Source organism: Sciurus carolinensis, chromosome 15 (assembly GCF_902686445.1).
Source record: "Sciurus carolinensis chromosome 15, mSciCar1.2, whole genome shotgun sequence".
NCBI classification, from domain to species: domain Eukaryota; kingdom Metazoa; phylum Chordata; class Mammalia; order Rodentia; family Sciuridae; genus Sciurus; species Sciurus carolinensis.
The window spans coordinates 11762786-11783547 of NC_062227.1; the positions used below are offsets into that span (position 1 = coordinate 11762786).

Genomic DNA, 20762 nt, shown 5'->3' on the forward strand with positions numbered 1-20762 from the left:
GAGTGCTTATGCGCAATTGACTCTGGTATTGTACTAGGCATGAAGACGGAAACAAAGCAGGTATGTCCTTTATAGAGGACACAGGGTGAGTATATACAGTACAGACCAGGACAAACAATACCTAAGCAAACATGCAATTACAAATAATAAACGATGGGCAAGAAACTCAGAATTCTAGCAACAGGAATAAAGGGAAAGCAAGGTAATCAAAGAGTGTGATTAAGAAAAACATCAGAGGAGAAATTCTTAAAAGGAGATGTGAAGTTTTTGTTTCCTTTTTGGTACTGGGAGATTGACCCAGGGAGGCTTTACCACCGTGTTACATTCTCACCAAATTGGAAGCTAGTCTCAAACTGAACTTGTGATCCTCCTGTTTCAGTCTCTCAAATCGCTGGGATTACAAGCGTGCACCACCACATCCAGTAGGGACCTTAAATTGAGTATTAGGGACCGTTATGCGTCACGTGCATATTAAGACCCTAACCCCGCTGCCAATCCCAGGTGATGGCATGGGAGGTAATTAGGATTTCATGGGCATGCATGTAATTAGTGTCTTTATATGACACCAAGAGGCTGCTTCCTCCCTCCTTTTTCTCCCAGTTAGAAGGCACAGAAAAGTGGGCTGTGTGCAACCTGGAAAGGCCTTCATCAGAATACACCCTGGCACCTGCCTGTCACCAGCAGGGTGAGAAAAAAACTTGTTGCAGCGGCCTACAGTACTTTGCCCCGCCGGCCCGCCACAACGTGTGTGAGGACAGCAGAGCGGGCACACACTGGGCAAAAACCCACGTTTCCTAGAACTTCAAGTAAAACTGCAGCTAATATTGACACACGCTCGCTGCGGAAACTGTGAAAACCACTTTAAGTTATTTTCTGTTACCTAAGAAAACCACTATGTACACCGCGACGTGCTTCTTACCCCACATGTACACGTGTTTTAAAATTAGGATTCACTACTGAGTGGAGAGGCATCTTTAAAATGACTTTCAATCCCATTAGCCGGTCCAGCGTGCTGCTGCTGTGGGCAGCTGAGAGCATCGTGCTCGCTCCATTTCCTACACTTGGTCTCTGCTGGGAGTGAGAAGGCCAGAGGGAAGGCCAGAGGCCACTACGGGCCTCCGACCGTGTCCCGAAGAGGACGCCCCAGGTCAGCTCTCTCAAGGCCGCGCCGACGCCCGGCTCGGACCCGCAAGCACACCTGGGGGCAGGTGAGCCGGGTCGGCGGCGCAGCCTCCTCAGAGTCTGTCTACTGCCCCTTAACGCTTTTCAACCAGATTAAGCGCGGGAGGCCGGGAAAAACCAGCTTCACCCAAAGGATCCGCTCAGAGCCCCGCAGACAGCACTTCCGGTCCCGCCAAAACCCGCGAGACCTCACCCACCCACAGGCCTGCGCCCAACGGCTCCGCTGCCCTGGAACTTTCTAAAACCCCGCGCACGCTCCCTGCAGCTCTTAACGTCCTGGTTCCGCCTTCCTCTGGCCACGCCCCTGCCCTTCTGGGCAGCCCACCCCGCTCCTGACCAACCCTTCATTTCTTCCCTTGGGTAACCTCGCAACAGGTCTCTGATTGGCTGATCGGAAGAGAAGGCCGTCGAGAGAGAGCAATGATAGGCTAGCCGATGGCCCCACCCTCTAGCGGCTTGATTTGGGAGGTGATTGGTCAGCGCTGCTGTCCAATCGGCGACGGGCTGTCGGATTCAAATCCAGAGCGTTGGGCCTGCGGTCGTTGAGTTAGTCGAGTCGTTGCCCTGGGTAGAAACGGACGTGCGTTCCGCTTCGCTTGTTCTTGCAGTCTTCGGTTTCCGCCCTGTTGTGCGCCGGCAGTATGGCCCACAAGCAGATCTACTACTCAGACAAGTACTTCGACGAGCACTATGAGTACCGGTGAGCGGCTTTCGGGGACCCACTTGGCCTCTTCGGCGGGATGGCGTGGGCCGCAGCGTAGGCCCGAGGTCGCGAAGCTGGACCGCGGCGGGATGTGGAGGACCGGGGTCGCTCCACGGTCCTCGCCGCCCGGAGTCGGGGCGCGTGAGGTCGCCTTTGTTCGCCAGCCCTGAGCTGGAGGAGCGGCGCTGACTAGGCCGTGTTTTGTGCCCAGACCGGAACCGGCCTGGGGTCCTCCGCAGCGCGGAGTCGGGGGTGGCGGGTGGCGGGTGGCGGGCGCGCGGTCCCAGTAAAGGCTGATCTCAGCTCGGGCTTCCGAAGCAGGGCGGGCTCGACCCAGGGGCCGCCGCGCCCCCTTCTGCTTTTCCGGGAGCAGCCGTTCAGCGGCCCCGGCCGGGTCACGGCGGAGCCTGCAGCTCTGTCAGCTTAGACTGCGACTCCAGGCCTCTTTACAGATTAACACTTTTTTCTTGCTTGCTTTTGAAGTTAGTGGTTCTGAAAATTACGAATGAGCCCGACGGGGATTTGGGACTGTTGACTGGGAGTGACGACGGAGGCGAGTGTGCACAGCATGGCGATTGGGTGTATTAGAGACCTTCGTTTCAGGATCCAGTGGATTTTGGGCATTTTTTTCTCCTGCTAGTATACAGTGAGCAAATTGAGGCGGTTTTTGTGTGACTTGTGAATTCTGAAGCCATGCACTAGAAAGCAGTGGCTCAACTTGGCGCCAGTACGATGGAGCAGATTGAACCGTGGGTGGTGGGGACGCTTAAAATACATTGGCCTTGTATCGGAACTTCATTGGGGCGTGGCTTCAAAGACCAGGCAACCCCTTGTCCTACTTGGTCGTAACTACAATGCTGCATTCTGGGAAATGACCAAGATGTAGGGGTGGGGAAGCCTACACTGCCCTTGGCCAAACAGTGACCTTGTTTTCTGTTTGCCTTCTTAGATAAGATTGCGGAGAATACCGTTTAAGGAAGAAATTTACGTTAAGAGTGGGTGCCCTCGATGATGTTAACCAAGAGCCTAACCAGGGATATCCAATAATGGACTGAATGTAAACTAGTACCTTTTTAAAACTTGGCAAACTCTAAGTTTTGGGACAATCTGGACCCAAGTGTTTAGAATAAAGTTTTATGGGTCTATGCAAATTTCTCTTAGGGCATACTATTAAAATTAGACTAAGATACTTCTCTGACCTCTGCTAGTGATCTCTTCGGTTTTAATATACTCACATGATCATCTATGATAGGCACTAAGCCTCATTTACAAAGTTTGTGATAATGTATAGAAGAATATCTTGTTTGAAATAATTTATTCTAACCCAATATAAATTAGGTTTCTGGTTTGTTTTGGTGATACTAGGGAATTGACCCTAGGGGTGCTTTCCTACTGAGCTATACTCAGCTATTTTTTGTTTTGAGACATGTCTCTCTAAGTTGCTGAGGCTGGTCTCAAAATTAGTGATCCTTCTGCTAAGTCTCCCCAGTCGGTGAGATTCCAGGTGTATACCACCAGCACACCAGGAGGAGCTGATCTTAATTAATGGAGCCACTGAACCTTAAGCTAATAATCTCCACAAAGCTGGGCATGTGTACTGACAATGCACCACTGAGGTGTGAGTCTAGGGTGGTTTGTATGTAGTAGTGCTACATGCATTGTAAACCTCAAAGATTTTTCTTCTTTCTGTGAGCAATCTATTTTTTCTTCTGTATTTGCAAACTTAATTTCCTAGTCCTTTCTCTTGTGCACTCTGTAAAGGCTATAAAGGTGGGTGGCATGTCTTCTCTAGTACATGGGAGTCTAGCCTTTGCAGGAGGAAAACTGGGGATTATTAATGCTTGGTAATTATTACTTGGGCTGGAATATATTTCAGGGGTAAAAACTTGTCTCACATGTGAAGCCCTGGGATCTATCCCCAGTGGCAAAAAAAGTGATACATACCGCACTGTTTTGTATTTCAACTGAAGTAAAAGTTGGGTGCAGTTACTATCACCATGTAGTGAAATACAGGTAATCATTATGTGGGCTTAAGACTACTTAAAAATTTTGTCTCTAATTTAATTCCAGTGAAGGAGAGCCAGTTTACATGGCTTGGAAGGTTTGGAAGATAAGAGTTGGTAACTTCTATTTAGATAACTCTGCATTAATGTAGATATTCTGTTCCTGAAAGCAAGTGTACAAAAGCATTCGTTTTCGGAGACTAACCAACAATGTGCAAGATACGAATAACAGGGATTTTGTGAGCCTTAAAAATTAAGCAGCATTTGAAGAATGAGTGGTTACTGATGTGTACTAAGAATCTCCATGTAGTTTACCAGAATTGTGGTAGTAAGCATAATCTGTCTACATAAAATTGTTCTAAGGCTTACTTTCGCCTTGCAAATAATACTAAATTGGTACTTAATTAACTGGCCCCCAAATTAAGTTGATGACAGTTTGGTGCTTAAAATTGGTTATGGGTTCAGTTTTTTCATATGCTAAAATGTGACTACATTGTACTTCTCACCTAGCCAGCTGACTTAAAGGGTAGCTATCTCATGTGGTCATAAAAATAGGTTAGTGATTGTGGTTGGTTCTGTATACAACTATTAATATCTCTGGGAATGGTAAAATGGACCTGAGGATTATGTCTTTTGTAAAGGCAACCTTTTTATGGAAATTAAGTGCTCTAAGAGAGCAAGGGGTGTGGTTTTGTTTTTAAGAACTTCATAAATCTACAGTTGTACATATTCTTGATTTGACATTGAAGACTTTCATGCCTGTTTAAACTGAATAAATTTTGGTTATAAGTCAGTAACATTGGAAAGCTGAAAGTCTGTATAAGTGGCAGATACATCTATAATTGTGTTAGAATTAGTATTTTTTTTGTTTTTAATTTTGAACAAAGTACTTGAAGTACTGAAGCAATTTCTTCAGTGTACAAGAACTCTACTACTGATCTAGTAACAGGAAACACAATTTAACTACCTTGAATTTTTGTTTCCCCTAATATAAAAGTCCAGCTTTACTGTCAGGAAGCAGGCTTCTCACCTCTTTTTGCTTTAGCATCCACCCTCTCTTCCAACAGAAAGAATTGGTTATGTCCTTTTCCTCTTGGAGGATATTTATCATGAATTGCATGTTTTCTGCCTATTATCTATTGGTCAGAATTTGGTTTCATGACCAAAGCTAGCTGCAGGAGAGGCTAGGATATGAAACCATGTGATTTAAATTTTGGTGTTCTGTTACTGGAGAAGATTGACTTATAAGCAAGCATTCTGTTAGAAAATTTAGCCTGAAATAAAATGTATTCTGCTTTGAAATAGCATACTCTTAACTACTGTACTCAAGAGTGACGTCAGTGACATTGTAACATAGAGCCGCTTTAAAGAATTCTGATAGTTTTGAGGGCAAAAACCTCATGTTTTTTAGTGATGCCTGTGGATTGTACCCAGGGCCTCCCCTCATGCCAGGCAAACACTACTGATGAGCTACACACCCAACTCCCCCCCCCCCCCCAATTTTTAATAACTTAAAGGTACATGTATAAAATGATAATTGTAGGAGAAATGCAAAGCACTGATACTGGCTATCTCTTTTAACAGGCATGTCATGTTACCCAGAGAACTTTCCAAACAAGTACCCAAAACTCATCTAATGTCTGAAGAGGAATGGAGGAGACTTGGTGTCCAACAAAGTCTAGGCTGGGTTCATTACATGATTCATGAGCCAGGTAAGTTTTGCTGCAAAGTGGTTAACTGAATTTAAAATAGTGACTATATCAAATTTTTAGTAACATGAACATTCAGTGATATCTCAACTCTGATAAACTCGACTTTTTTTTAAATGACTGAGTCCTTCTCTCCCAGGAGATTTATTCCTATTCCATAGGAATAAGAATATTACATTATTCCACCTGCAAGAATAATTTAAATAGTTCTGTTTTAATATTTTTCATTGTTAATAATATTTAAAGTATTTTTTCATTACCTGGAATTCCTGTGACTTTTTTTAAACTAATAATTTGCCACATTAAGGGTATATTAGATAGCATATGGTCACATATGTGCTACCCATGTTAATAACTTCTTGGTATGGTATTGGGGCACATAATCAAAGGGGTCTTTCCCCAGAAAATACAAAAGCAACTGAGGAACTGAACTGCAGAGTCTTGGGGCTCCATGTATTGAAAATTGGTTCTATGGGGTGGATTTTCTGGGTTCATTTTGTTTTTTATTTTGAGTACTGGGGATTAAATCCCAGGGAAGCTTTACCACAGAGCTACATCCCCAGTCCTTCTTAATTTTTTTGATTTCAAGATACAGGGTTGCACTAAATTGAGGTTGGCCTCAAACTTGGAATCCTCCCCTCTCAGCCTCCTGAGTCTCTGGCATTATAGGCGTCTGCCATAGCACCTGACTCCTGGCGGTTTTCAATGTACATTAGTATGAGATCCAGTAGCTGATTTGAAGGGAATGTCCTTTCCCAATAGAGATAAAATTTTTCTTTTCACTGGAATGAAAATTGTAAAGGTAGGATATAAAGCTTCTCTAATTTTGTTTCCAGGGTAGGTAAAGCTAAAATATTAGAGGACTGTTCAAATTGTCAGATAAGTTTTCCTTCAATTACTGTTAACAGTGACTTTGAAACAAAATTCATTATAGATACTATAAACCCATTAATAGTTGAATTAGTTTGTTTTGTTAATTGTATTAAAATATTTTCTTTTCACAGAACCCCATATTCTTCTCTTTAGACGACCTCTTCCAAAAGAGCAACAAAAATGAAGTATATCTGGGATCATCAATTAAATCTTTCGCAAATTTAATGTATATGTGTATATAAGGTAGTATTCAGTGAATACTTGAAAAATGTACAAATCATTCATCCATACCTGTGCATGAGCTGTATTCTTCACAGCAACAGAGCTCAGTTAAATGCAACTGCAAGTAGGTTATTGTAAGGTGTTTAAGATAAAATTTCTTCTAGTCAGTTTTTCTCTTAATATAAGTGCCTGTTTGACATTACCTGTTACTTTTGTTAAATAAAGTTTGTATGTTGCATTTACCACCGTTTGAAGTTACTGAGGTATATTTTCTTGGTTAATTTGGGACTATTGAGATTGATTTTCATTTTATAATTTTATCCCTGAGGAAATAAACTTACATGAAAGAAATATCAGATGGGGGGATGATACGATTGAATTTGTGAAGAGACTAAAAAACCAGTAGATGTTGTACCTTTGTCATTCGTCTGTGTAGAATCTCCAAGTGAACAGAAGTCCACCTCAGTACTGTTTGGGTTCTTTCCACATTTCTAAAAAGTGCCACTGCTGATGGGTTTGCAGAGAAACCACTCTCAATTTGCCAAGTGGGGATAATTTTTTTTCCCCCATATTTTTTACTGGTGCATTGTTAAAGTAGGATTTATTACTTATTCATACATGTATACTGGGGATAACATGTCCTTGGTCAGCATTTATTAAAAGTTAAAGCACCTTAAAACACCTTCATGCCATATGTATTTTGCATTTGTTTACATGGCCTTTTTAACTACTAGGAAAATATCTGAGTTAAAAGCAGACAGGTCTTAATTGATGTGCTTAGCAGTAAGTTGGCCAGTAAACACAAGGCATTTCAGTTTAGAAAGTGTATCTGATGAACAATAAATGCTAGCTGAGAGGGAATGGTGACAGCCGATGGTGACTTTTCAACCGCCAGCACAGATTGCTGTCAGGCTTGGGATTTTAATTTTAACGGTCTATCTATGTAACCTATCTGGACAGAAACTTGAACAAGAGCTGGAGCTGCCTGCATTTATTGCATGAAATAAATACCTGGTATTTAAGTCTACAGGGATCTGCCTCAATTTAGTTAGCCCCTCAGTCCTTACTAAATGGTCTGCATTATAGTATAGGCAAACTTTTTCTGATCCTTAAGTAGCCTGCAACCTCTTCCAAACTTCTTGAGCATCTTTTGAAATCCACACTGTAGACTGCCAGTATGTTTCCTGTCCTCCCTGTACTTTAAATTTCTGTGTTTAACACATTTCTCTTGTGGAGAGCCTTTTATCCATCCTGTACAAATAAATCACTTTTCCATCTATCTTCCCCTGGCACATTTTTAAAATTGTTCAACAATTGTTGAAATAGCAATTTTGAGGTTGAGTTCCTTATTTTAGCGGGGGGAGCGGGTGTGGGGCTGCGGTACAATGAATTGAACTCATGGGTGCTCGGGGCCATTGAGCCTCATCTCTTCCAAACTGCTAGTTTTTGAAAATTTAGGACACTGATAGACTTGTAAGCCTTCGGTCTGTAGGCCTCTTGGGGGGTATGCGAGTCTTCAACCTAGAGATGCGGGAGGTCACCGTGGTAAGGGGCCTTTCCACGGTACCCTACCTAAGGAATCCTAGTCCCAAGGGACACGGGTAACCCACGGCTTCACCCAGAGTTTTCAGTCTCTGCAGCCAGGTCAGAAACCCGCGTGAGAGCCAATGAGGTTCCTTTATCTTACACTGGTGCCACGCCTCCTTCCAGCCCCAGGCCACTCCCACTGGCGGCTTCCGCAGGCCCCGGGTCTTTAGTTCTTCCGGCCGGAAGGAGGTGAGGCGCTGTCGCGTTTCAGTGACGCATTTCCTGGCGCCGCCTGCGAAGTGGGAAACGCTGAGTGGTGTAGGCCCTGTGGCTGACCTCCCGGGGCCGGGGCTCTTCCGAGCCCCTGCCATGGCGTCAGAGGGGCAGCGGGAGTCTGAAGGCGAGGTAAGGGTCACGGGGGACTTCCCGCCATGGCGGGCGAGCTCTCGGCGGCCTCAGCAGGTCGGCCTGATTCCCTCGGGTTCTCAGTCCGGAGAGGACGGGGTGGCGGGCGGGAGCGGGCAGCTGGGATCCTTGGTCCGCCCTTGGGGTGGCAGCCACTTACCCCGGTCCCCCGGTGGTCAGCGCCGCGACCGGGGTGTGATGCCACAGAGGCCGGCGTACTCCACCTTTCCCCGCGACCCGGAGGCGAGAGCTGGGGACTTCGGCAAGCTTGTCGCGCTCTGGGGAAGGAGTAATTGGTTTTCTAGTCTTGTGGGTTTTCTTAAGTCTCGGTCTTTGCCTTACACACTCAGCCTCTAGACCGAGCTCTGTCAAACACGTAAATTGGTTTTAGATTTATTGAAAACCCTCGTTATAAAGTTTTTGGTGAAAGTAAGTTTCTTATTGCTCGTCTCAAAAATCTCAAAACAAAAAACCACTTTATTTTAAATTCCAAGAGCTCATGGCAATAGGATAATTTTCTAGCATATCAAATCTTGTTTTTCCAATGAAGCAAGAGACTTAGTGGTCGGCTGAGTAAAAAGCAAATGTTTTGTGTGACTTTTTTGAGAAATTTAATGTACATTAGCTTAGGCAACAGTATTGTGAGTGCTACTGTTAAGTATTTCCTGGGTATATTTGACAGCAGTAAGTCCAAGGAGGCTCTCTGTTATACCTAATTAAACTGATAGGTAAAGTGTGCATATTCCAAGTTTAAAACCATAGAAAGGATAGTTGTCCTCATGTAGGTTTTATTTACTTCCACTTTAATTGACTTTGCTTATTTTTTACTTTTAATATTTGAAAGATGTTTTTCTAATAAAAAAAAAGCACTGAGGAAAAATTGTTAGCAAAAGTTACTAGGGAAAAAAATATATATATATATATTTTAACTGTATTGGGGATTGGACCTAGAGGTGCTCCACCATTGAACTATATCCCCAAACCTTTTTTATTTTGAGAAAGGATCTTGGTAAGTTTCTCAGGCTGGCCTCAAACTTGCCATCCTTTTGCCTCAGCATTCTGAGTTGCTGGGATTATAGGAGTGTACCAGGCACACACCTTGACGCTTGACCTAGGCATAGGGTTTTAAGTAACAACTTTGGGGTTGTTAGAATGGAGCATCTCTTTGGATTTTTGTTTGTTTGCATTTGGTTGCTCTTAGAATGTATGTAGCCCAAATCCACCTTTTTCCACAGGGCAGCATCAAGTTGTCAGCAGATGTCAAGCCTTTTGTCCCAAAATTTGCTGGGCTTAACGTGGCATGGTCGGAGTCCTCAACATGTGTTTTCCCTAGCTGTGCAGCAACTTACTATCCATTTGTACAGGAACCATCAGTGACTGAGTATGTATCTTCTAAATATCTTGTCTTATATAGGGGATTATTTCTTGGATTTAATGGTGATTAGATTTTCATATATGCCACAGCTACCACATTAAAGTTCTCTAGATGGTGAGAGAATGCTCTTTAGACAAAAAGCATCTGAGCCAGTAGTATAACTTAACTGTATACCCTGACAAAAACTGGAACTTTACCTCTGCTCTTCTTCCATACTCAGTTTGTTATTTTAGGGGCCAAGGATGAATGGAGACTGCATTGCATTTATTAGAAAATATAGTTTCACTGTTCATACAGTCTGAAAATATATCAGGTATCTAGGGGTTGGGAGTGTAGTTCAGTGATAGTGTGCTTGGCTGGCATGTACAGGATCCTGGGTTTGATCCCCAGCTCTAGGGGGAAAATCACTTATCTGATGGAAGAAGAAATGGAAGGGACAGTTAAGAAAAAAGACCAAAGGAAAAACCAAATAGATATCATGTTCTTCTTTTTTAAGTGTTAACATCTTGGTCAGGGAAGGGGTGAGTGGGGGTTGAGCAAACCCCCACCAGCCCCCATGGCCGCCTCTATGTGAATAGTTGTTGTTTTTTTTTTTTTTTTTTCTTTTTTAAGAAATTTCTGGCTTTTGCTTTTAATCATTTTACTTTATATACATCCTACAATTTATATATACATTTTACTTTATATACATCCTATATAAACCTACAATTTTACAAATTGTGGTTTTAAATTCTTTTAATTGAAAGGTGGCTTATGTTTTTCTTTAGATTCTCCTTTTTCTCCTCAAAATTCATTTTCTTGGTAATTACCAAAATGACTTTCATTTTTTTTCTGGATTTGGACACATAATTGTGTCCATTTATTTGTGTCTCTGTTTTCAAGGGCTGCATCAGCTTTAGTGCTTATGTACAAATTCTGTGCTTTATAATCCTTTTAAACTGCATCCAAATTCCAGAATTAATTTTCAAGAATGAAAACTGCAATGATTAAGAAAATCATTGATTTATTCTGCTGAATTTAGGAAATATCAGAAGGTTTAGTTGTTGACAGAAGTTGAAACTTAATGTGTTAGAATTGGTCTTTCGTGAGTATGTTATTGTTCTCCAGGGAGACAGATTTAGCATTTAGTTCTTTTGGCTTGAGTTTAATAGTAGTAGTTTTCAAAATTGCTACTACAGTTGGCAGGAGTTGGTTGAGCATTTTCAGCATCTTGTAGTATACTTTGGAAATTGCAGAAAGCACTGGCTAATGTGTTTAATTAAAACCAATCAGCTTGAGAAGAACTTGCATGTGGCTTAGCAATATATAACAGTTGAACTTTGCTTTGTAGAGATTGGAAGCCTACATAGTAGTACCACAGAAAGGTTTAGGTTTGTTGGGTAGGAAATCGAAACATTTGGTGGTGTTTTGAATGGGGTTATAGTAATGTCTTCTACTTCAGTTTTTAAGGAAGAAGGGCTTGAGGATTTTAACTAGATTCCAGAGAAGAAACTACTTAAAGCCTGCTGAAAGAAAAACAGTCTCCATGATTGTCCATATGTGTATGTGTGTGTGCACATGTATTTGGTGTTGTTTTTGAGACAGGGTCTCAATAAGTGCTCAGTTTGACCAGGAATTCACCTTCCTCCTGCCTCAGCCTCTTGAGTCCCTGGGATAACAGGTGTGAACTACTGTGCCTGACTTCTATACATGTTTTGCTGAGAAAGGTATAAGCCTATGCCCATCGTCTTATGAAGAATAGAGTCTTCACCTTCACTTGCCATTAATTAGATTTTCATTATTGTTTTTCCCTTTTCCTTTTTTTTTCTTTTTGGTATACTGGGGGTGGAAGCTGGGGCCTTACAAATGCTAGGCAAGTGCTTTTCCAGTGACCCACACCCTCAGCCTTTTCATTAGATTTTCTGAGGTACAAAACAGAATCAAACAGAATTCATAGCTTGTAGGTAGTGAGACAAAGATTTGAATATCCCTCTTTTCTGCAAAGAACTAGTTCTTAGTACCATTTGAAGCAGCAATAGGTTAGGTGTTCTGTGGTACAGAACAAGATCAGTAAGAGAGCTTTTTTTGGTTTTTAGTTAGGAATATTTCATTATTAGAGATAAATACCTATAAATAAATAAATACCTATAAATAAAAGCTCTTACCAGATCTACATTTATTATAATAACATGAAGTTAGTGCACAGTGATACAAGATAATGTGTACTGAATAAAAGGCTAAGTAGTAAAACTCATTCATGTGTGATAGATAGAGCTTATAATGACTCCCTTTCTTACTCCACATAGTCTCTCCTTGCAACAGGTACATGTTAGATGTTTCTAATAAGTGGTGCCTACATTTTCTTACCTCCTGACAAGGAAACAGGAAGACTGCATATGAGGGTTATGATTAGGCTTGGGTTTTTCTACCTTTCATCGTGGGAACAAGGAGGTTGTGATTTGTATTGTAACTGTCTGCTTAGCATTTTGTCATTGTATCATCTTTCTTTGGAAAATAATTGAAATCTCCAGTCTAACACTAAAGTTGTTTAAATCAGTGTTAAACTATATTTTGAGGGTTCTCCACACTACTTTCCAGAGTGGCTACACCAGTTTGCACCTCCACCAGCAATGTAAAGTGTGTCTTTTTCCCCACATTCATGCCAACATCTATTATTGTTTGTGTTCTTGATAATAGCCATTCTAATTGGAGTAAGATGAAATCTTAGAGTCGTTTTAATTTGCATTTCTCTAATTACTAGAGATGTTGAACATTTTTCATATATTAATTACCTCTATATCTTCTTCTGTAAAGTGTCTGTCCAGTTCCTTGACCCATTTATTGATTGGATTCTTTGTATTTTTGGTGTAGAGTTTTGTAAGTTCTTTATAAATTTTGGAGATTAGTGCTCTATCTGAAGTGTGTGTGGAAAAGATTTTCTCCCACTCTGTAGGCTCTCTTTTCACATTATTGATTGTATCCTTTGTGAGCAAAACTTGGAATGGACCCACCTTTTGACCCAGTTATCCCTGTCTTTGGTTTATACCCAAAGGACTTAAAGTTAGCATACTGTAATAATGCAGCCACATCAATGTTTATAGCAGCTCAATTCACAATAGCTAGATTGTGGAAACAATCTAGATGCCCTTCAACAGATGAATTGATAAAGAAACTGGTATATATACACAATGGAATATTTTTCAACCATAAAGAAGTATAATATTATGGCATTTGCAGATAAATGAATGGATTTGGGGAATATTATGCTAAGTGAAATAAGCCAATCCCAAAAAACCAAAGGCTGAACATTTCCCTGATAAGTGGATGATGATATATAATGGGGGTTGGAGGAATGGGGAGTGAGAGAAGAATGGAGGAACTTTAGATTATGTAGAGGGAAATGGGGAATGTATGAAAAATGGTGGAATGAGACGGACATCATTACCCTATGTAGATATGATTTCACAAATGGCATGAATATACATTGAGCACAACCATAGAAATGAAATGATGTACCCCTTTGTGTACAATGAATCAAAATGCAGTCTGTAAAAATAAAAAAAAAATTTTAAAAAGCTATATTTTGGTTTAATCTACCAGCTTGAACAAATTGACAAAATAGCGGTTTTCAGAAATGGCATCCATATTGTTCATAGGAAGTGTGATTGCTGACCTCAGTGCTGTTCCCTTTATATTCTGACCCTCATAGTCAGCAAAACAGTGTTATGGAGCATCAGAACAGGGAAGGACTGGGGAAAGATGATCTGCAGGAGCCCAGGAGGGAGGCCCACTTGCAGGCTGTTGAACAGCCTCTCAGCAGAGGGCATGAATTTTTAGCCATTTTGACCAGAGTTGCAGAAAGGCTTTTCCAAGTACTGGACAACAGGAGAGTGGAAAGCTGCTGGAGCGTGTTCGGGCTGTCTTAACATTGCTTATGGACATCTGACTGATTAGTGAAAAAGGCATAGAAACAGGTCACATCTTTATTTGTGAAATGAGGATTTTATCTGGCTTTTAATTAGGGATAGTCCAGTGTTAAAGTGAATGATCTAAAAACTTATTAAATGTTTAAGTGAGTTTATTATGAAATTTTAAGCTCCTTGGTTTATGTTATGAAATCTTAACTGAAATGTATACTTTCTAGACAGAAAATATATACTGAAGAAACAGCCTTTGGACCTTCAGCGTTTCCACCTCATTATTTATCTTCAGAGATAACTCTCCATCCATATGCCTATTCTCCTTACACCCTTGAGTCTACACAAAACATTTGCTCAGTGCCTGCCTCGCAGTATGATTACAGCCAAGCCAGCTGTTACCAAGGTTTTCAGACCGTAAAGCCCCGAAATGAGCACAGAGGCCCCCTCCCACAAGAAACAAAAGCTCTGCTTAAGGTGAGGAAAGCTAAGGTTATGTTGTATCCTTGAGTTGGTTGCTGTAGTGTTTAAAATATAAGGAATTGATATATTTTTGATTGGTATTTAGGCAGTACTTATCGTCTTTTTTTTTTTTTTTTTTTTTTGGTGCTGGGTATTGAACCCAGAACCACTTTACCACTGAGCTACATCCCCAGACCTTTTCATTTAAATTTTTTTTATTTTTTAAAATTAAAAAAAAATTTTAAATACAAATATTTTTTTAGTTGTAGAAGGACACAATACTTTTCTTTTATGTATTTATTTTTATGTGGTGCTGAGGATAGAATCCAGTTCCTCATATGTGTGAGGCAGGTGCTCCACAACTGAACTACAACCCCAGCCTGAGTTTTTTGAAATTTTGAGACAAGGTCTTGGCTAAGTAGCCAAGGCTGTCCTTGAACTTGAAATCCTGCTGCCTCAGCCTGAGTCACTGGGATTACAGGCATGTGCCACTGTGCCCAGCACACATATCTTTTTGTGGTATTTAGCCTTTTAAGAAATGAACCGAAGGACTGTAGATGTAGCTCGGTAGAGTGCATGCCTCATAAGCACAAGGCCCTGGGTTCAATCCCCAGCACCGCCCCCCCCCCCCAAAAAAAAAGAAAGAAATGAATTGATGTAAACGTTTTAAAAATGAATTGTGACTGCTTCCTAATTTACTGTTTTAAACTTTTTTTATGGTGGTAGTTTTCTTATTTTATGTTGCTTTTAAATCTCTCCTGCAGAAAAAAACCTATGATGTGCAAAAGTTTAACAGTAAAAAGGCCGATGGTACAATATCATCTGAAATAAAGTCAGCAAAAGGTTCCCATCATTTGTCCATTTATGCTGAGAATGGTTTGAAATCAGGTAAAAATAAACTCTGTGTATTGTCAACATAACTCCATGTACCTCAAAATATCAGCTGTTTCTTTGGACTTGTTCATTGTGACTGTTCAAGAAATGAGACCTGGAACGTGATACAGCTGAGGGCATCAGACTTCCTGTGATATTCTGGAAGTTTTTCCTCCCAGGTGGGGGATTACTGTGTGTTATGTGTTGCCTTGTGTACTCAGGAGGGGACTTCGCTTTACACATGAAGAGCTTATCTGAGATTGTGTGGCAGTTAGGTGATAACAACATGCTTTGAAACATGCCCTTAAATAAAAGCAGATCACAACCTTATCCTTGATATCGTTTGACCATATTCATTCCTGATGTAGCTTCTCTGGTGTTCTGGGAGACTTAGTTGGTGGAAGAGGTTTTGGCTAAAATTCTATCCTAAATAATACCAAACCTGGGCATTGTAGTTATTCAGAGGGCACAGTTTTTAGTTATGCCACAAATCACATCTATTGTGAGCTTGAAAACTTCTGTTCCAGTCTGACTGAAAATGAGTGATGAGTCATTCTGTGTGGTGTCATATTCTTATATAAGCTTTCTTTTTTCTTTTTTTTTCATTGCTGGGGATTGAACCCAGGACCTTGTGCATCCTAGCAAGCACTCTACCATTGAACCACACCCCCAAACTGTGGTGTTGTATATTGTTCCTGTACTAGTACAGTTTGCTTATACGCGTCACCATTTATATAATGACATAAAACTTGTAATTACGTAATTTCTGAGACTGCCAATTTATTCATGTGTCATTTATATTACCTTATTTGTAAATTTATCTCTTTTCATTGACTTCACTCATAAACTACCTGGCACATGGAAAGGTGAAAGGGAAGTTTTAACTGTAGTAGCTCTGGCCTCACAGTTCAGTGAGGAGCTACATGGTGCTGCAGTCTACCTCCCCAGGGCACTTAAGGAAAATGATGGGGAAGAGGCTGTAAGTTTCATGCTGCTTGCAAACTGAAAGGTAGAAAGTTGATTACTTAAAGGCTTATTACTTAGGATCTCCTTAAATATGCAAAATTCTAAAATACATGTTATGAATAATTAAAATGCTAGACTGTGCAGTCAGGTTGAAGTAACTATTTCATTAGCTTTAAACTTATTCCCCACATTTGAAGTGCATTTTACTTTTCATTATGGTGTTGCAAAAAGAAGATCCATGGTACTAGTCATTTGGGTTTCATACTACAGTAAAGAAAATAAGCAACACCACCAAAGTTAGGATATTCTGACAGCAGCCCAGTACATCAATAGTGATAGATAGACTTTCTGCTCTGAAATTTAAGCTCAAGTATTAGTCATCAATTTATATCTTTTCATTTCGTAATTACAGATGGTTATCATAAACGAACAGATAAGAAATCCAGAATCATTGCAAAAGGTGTGTCTACTTCCAAACCTGAATTTGAATTTAGCAGATTGGATTTTCCTGAACTGCAGGGTCCACAGAATAATATGTCAGAGATCCAAAAACAACCCAGGTGGGGACCTTTCCACTCTACCTCCTCCAATATCTCTCTCCTAGGAGAAGTGGGAAAACCAGTTGCAGCAGTGTCACAGGTAAGTTGGAGGGGGTCTGTGTCTCTCTCTGTCCTCAGTACACACCTTTGCATCACTTCAGACACTACACAGTAATCCTAATGAGAGCTGTGAAGTCCACATCATTCCGGAGGCCTCATCCTGCACTTAGCTGACCTTCTTTGCTATTTGAACTCTTTACAGTGAGGCCACTACCTTTTTTAATTTTCTTAAAGAACCACCTAAAATCTTTTTATCTTGTAAATAAAAGGTATTGTAGTGCTTCAAAAGGAAAAGTGTCTGGCTTAGTGTAACTGCTTTGACAGGCCATTTTAAACATGCCATCTCTAGCATTGAATTCTGATAGCCATTTTCCAATAGAGAGAAAAAGACTTTTTTTTTTTTTTTGGGTGCTGGGGATCAAACCCAGGGCCTTGTGCTTACAAGGCAAGCACTCTACCAACTGAGCTATCTCCCCAGCCCCGAGGAAAAGACTTTTTAAAAGTAATACTTAAAACTGCACAGTGTAACTTCTGAATTTTCAGACTTTTTATCTGCATCTGTGTCTTGCTAATGATACAGCAGATTCAACAAAAGTCATTGCATTAGAGCCGGGCACAGTGGAGCACACCTGTAATCCCAGCAATTTGGGAAACTGAGGTAGGAGGATCACAAGTTTGAAACACAGCTCAGCAACTTAATGAGGCCTAAGTATCTTCGTGAGACTCTGTCTCAAAAAAAATAAAATAAAAAGGACTGGAAATGTAATTCAGTGGTAAAGCACTGGAAATGTAACTCAGCGGTAAAGCGTCCCTGGGTTCAATTCCCAATACCAAAAAAAAAACAAGAAAATAAAAAAAGGTGCAATAGGTGCTTTCAGTTTACTGCTTTATAATTTTAAATTACATCATATACAACATTTGGTCTCAAAAGTTTAGTCGACGGTATTGAGACATTTTCCTTGAATGGATTGATTTCAGACTTCCAGGAAAAAATAGTGTTGGGTTAGTATTCCCTAAAATGACTTTTGATAAATTTCCACTGAAGGGAGAGATGGAGTACAAATCAGTATGAAAACAAGGAGAAAGAAGAAAGGTAACAAAGAAACAGATCATTCATTTACCCTTTGGAACATAAAATAAGGTCCATCCTTTTATGGAAGCAGATTTACATACTGATTGCCTCATTATCTTGAATTCTATATGTTCTTTTTTTTCTTCTAAAAGAAATCCTTTTTTTCTGATTGTATCAGTAGTGTCTGTCAGTGACAAAAATATTAAGTAAAAAAAGAAAATATAAGTGTCTGAAATTGCACAGCCAAGAGAAAAAAACATGCTTAGCACTTTATTCTATCTTCGAAAAATAATATAAGGTGGAAATGGAAGAGCATTCCCTTCAATTTGGAAGTATATGTGTACAGTCTTAATTTTTAAAAAAATTTTTGGTAGTTTTTTCATGTCATTAAATATTTTTGCAAACAGTTGTTGCATTGGGTCTGTCCTGTTGATAATATATTTAAGCCTTGCACAGGTAAGCCTTTTTTTTTTAATTGGTCTTGGTGAGCATAAAAGTTATATTTATTAGAAGAACAGGCTGTGTTTTGTTTTTAGGTGCTGGGTATGAAACCAAGGACCTCTTGAATGCCACACTGAGTTGCATCCCCAATCCCAGCCTGTATTTGAACAACTACTAGACTTAAGTAATAAATAACAAGTGTGTAAATTTCTGAAAAAGCATATGAACCTCAAAAGTTATTTTAAATTTATTGTCTACTTAATCATTTCACATTTGAATTTATCCATTTACATTTACCTGTGGTGCTATCTGGTGCTGAGGTGTATCTTAATGCAGTCACACTCCTGTACCACACCACATCACCACATGGTTTGAGTTCAAGGTGTGAGGCAGCTTTCTTTCTTCATAAATGAAAGCATGCCTTACATTCTTCCATTTATTCATGGGCCTTTTGATAGACCATTTTGGACCAGTATAGGCTGGTAAATGATGTCATTTGAGACCCTGTCTCAAAAGTTTAAGAAAGGACCGGAGTTCAATGGTAGAGTACCCCTGGGTTCAATCCCCAGTACTACTGACTTAATTAAATAAAATATATATATAAGTACATGGCTGGGGATCTAGCTCAGTGGTAGAGCACCCCTGGGCTTAATCCCCAGTACTGCAAAAATTAAGTGAATAAGAATTGGACTTAAATCTTTAGAGCAGTTTTAGGTTCTCAGCAAAATTGAGAGGAAGGGTCAGAGCTTTTCCACCTACTACCTGTCACCACAAATGCACAGCTTCCCCAGACTATCAACATCCCCCTCTAGAGTAGTATGCTTGTTACAGTTGATGAACCTACATAAACACATCTTTATCACCTCATATCCATAATTTACTGCAGGGTTCTCTCTTGGTGTTGGACATTCTGAATTTAGACATGCATAGTGACATGCAGCCGTCATCATAGCATGCTGTGTAGTGTCCCTGGCCTGAAGGTCATCTGCTCCACCTATTCATCTCTTTTCCCATACCCTGCCAGCCACTGATATCTTCATTGTCTCCATACTTTTACCTTTTCTAGAATGTCGTATAGTTGGCATCTTACTGTATGTAGTCTGTTCAGACTGGATTCTTTTCATTTAGTAATATGCATTTAAGTTCTTCCATGTGTTTTTATGGCTTGATAGTCATGTGTGAGAAACTATCTTCCAAACTATCTTCCAAAGTGTGTTTTGCATCCTCTCCAATGAATGAGAGTTCCTGTTAGACTACATACTCCTGGAGTTTGGGGTTGTCCATGTTGTGGATTTCGGCCATTCTAATAGGTATATTATAATAGGCTATTCTAATAGTGGTATGACATTTTTATAATTAGCTTTTCCCTGATGACATATTTTCTTATTAGGGTGAAGTAGTGCTGAAAAATAATAATCCAAGTGAATATGTAACTAATAATGCTGCTACCAATTCCCCTTCGTGTACAACAGGTAAGAGTGCCTGCAAAATATTATTTTAAAAAATGTGTATATTTTCTGAGCTCATTTTTAATTCTAATGCAATGAAAGGTTTTTATTGCCCAACTAACAGTGTTGGTTTAGAAAATTTAAGTAAATGAGATCCAACATCCATGCACAAGGAGTGTAAAGAGACGAGAATTCTATATGAAATATATATGCAATCAAGTGAGAAATTTATGAACTCAGAGATGATTCCTTCTTTCAGTATTACCCAATTCCAATTTTTTTTTTTTTTTTTTTTTTTTTTTTTAATCTCAGGACTCCCAATTCCTTTAAAAGGTGAGGGTCCCCAAAGAACTTTTCTTTATTTGGGCAATATATGTCAATATTTACTATATTTAAAATTGAAACAAATGTAAACATATTAATTCACTTAAAAATAACGAGAAATGTGTTGTGTTTTCACATAGCCTGTGAAAATAACTATTTTCCAAGACTTAAAGTCCAGTAAGAGCAGCCTTGCATTACAGTTTTGTAGCTCTTTAGCATCTAGTTCTCCAGATCTGCTTTGACATTTCCTGCTCCACAGCTGCATATCACACAGCCTTTGGAACACAGCAGGGTATTCTTGGGAGAAAGAGGGAGAGTGAGAAGGCAACTGATGCTTTCCTACTATTAGGACAACAGTTTTGACTTCTGTGCTCCTCAGAACTGATCTGTCCTAATCTTGCCAAGAAGTAACATAGTCAAAAAGTTTAAGAGTCTGCTTTTGAAATTTTTGTAGTAAGCTTGTCCTAACAGAAAACCTGAATTTATTCATTGCTGTGTTTTCTTTTGCTTTCTTGTGTTTACAAATGTGCTTTAGTATGGATCTTCACTCCTGAGGCTGCTCTGAGGATGTGTAGCTCTGTAGTGATACAAACAGCCTCCCTTGATGGTAGCCACAGCTGCTGACAGGTGTTCATCTGCCCATGTCCTGATGGATGTCCTTTTGTTTTGTCTGTGTATAGAG

At 40.2% G+C, this 20762-nt stretch overlaps 2 protein-coding genes across 9 annotated transcripts in view; both read left to right on the forward strand.

The window, feature by feature from the left end:
• Positions 1-1722: 1722 nt before the first annotated feature.
• On the forward strand, positions 1723-6934 carry Cks2 (CDC28 protein kinase regulatory subunit 2). Its single transcript, XM_047526615.1, has 3 exons — positions 1723-1882; positions 5473-5600; positions 6602-6934. Exons 1-3 carry the CDS (start codon positions 1824-1826, stop codon positions 6652-6654), a joined length of 240 nt encoding a protein of 79 aa, XP_047382571.1. The 5' UTR covers positions 1723-1823; the 3' UTR covers positions 6655-6934.
• A 1575-nt stretch (positions 6935-8509) lies between these two features.
• Secisbp2 (SECIS binding protein 2) overlaps positions 8510-20762 on the forward strand; it is a 38381-nt gene continuing 26128 nt past the window's right edge. For all 8 annotated transcript variants that reach the window (XM_047526538.1, XM_047526539.1, XM_047526541.1 and 5 more), the window contains exons 1-6: positions 8510-8624; positions 9860-10005; positions 14123-14372; positions 15122-15245; positions 16609-16835; positions 19699-19780. In XM_047526538.1, the coding sequence (XP_047382494.1) occupies positions 8589-8624; positions 9860-10005; positions 14123-14372; positions 15122-15245; positions 16609-16835; positions 19699-19780 (865 nt within the window). In that variant the 5' untranslated portion in view covers positions 8510-8588. The remainder of the gene's footprint in view (positions 8625-9859; positions 10006-14122; positions 14373-15121; positions 15246-16608; positions 16836-19698; positions 19781-20762) is intronic.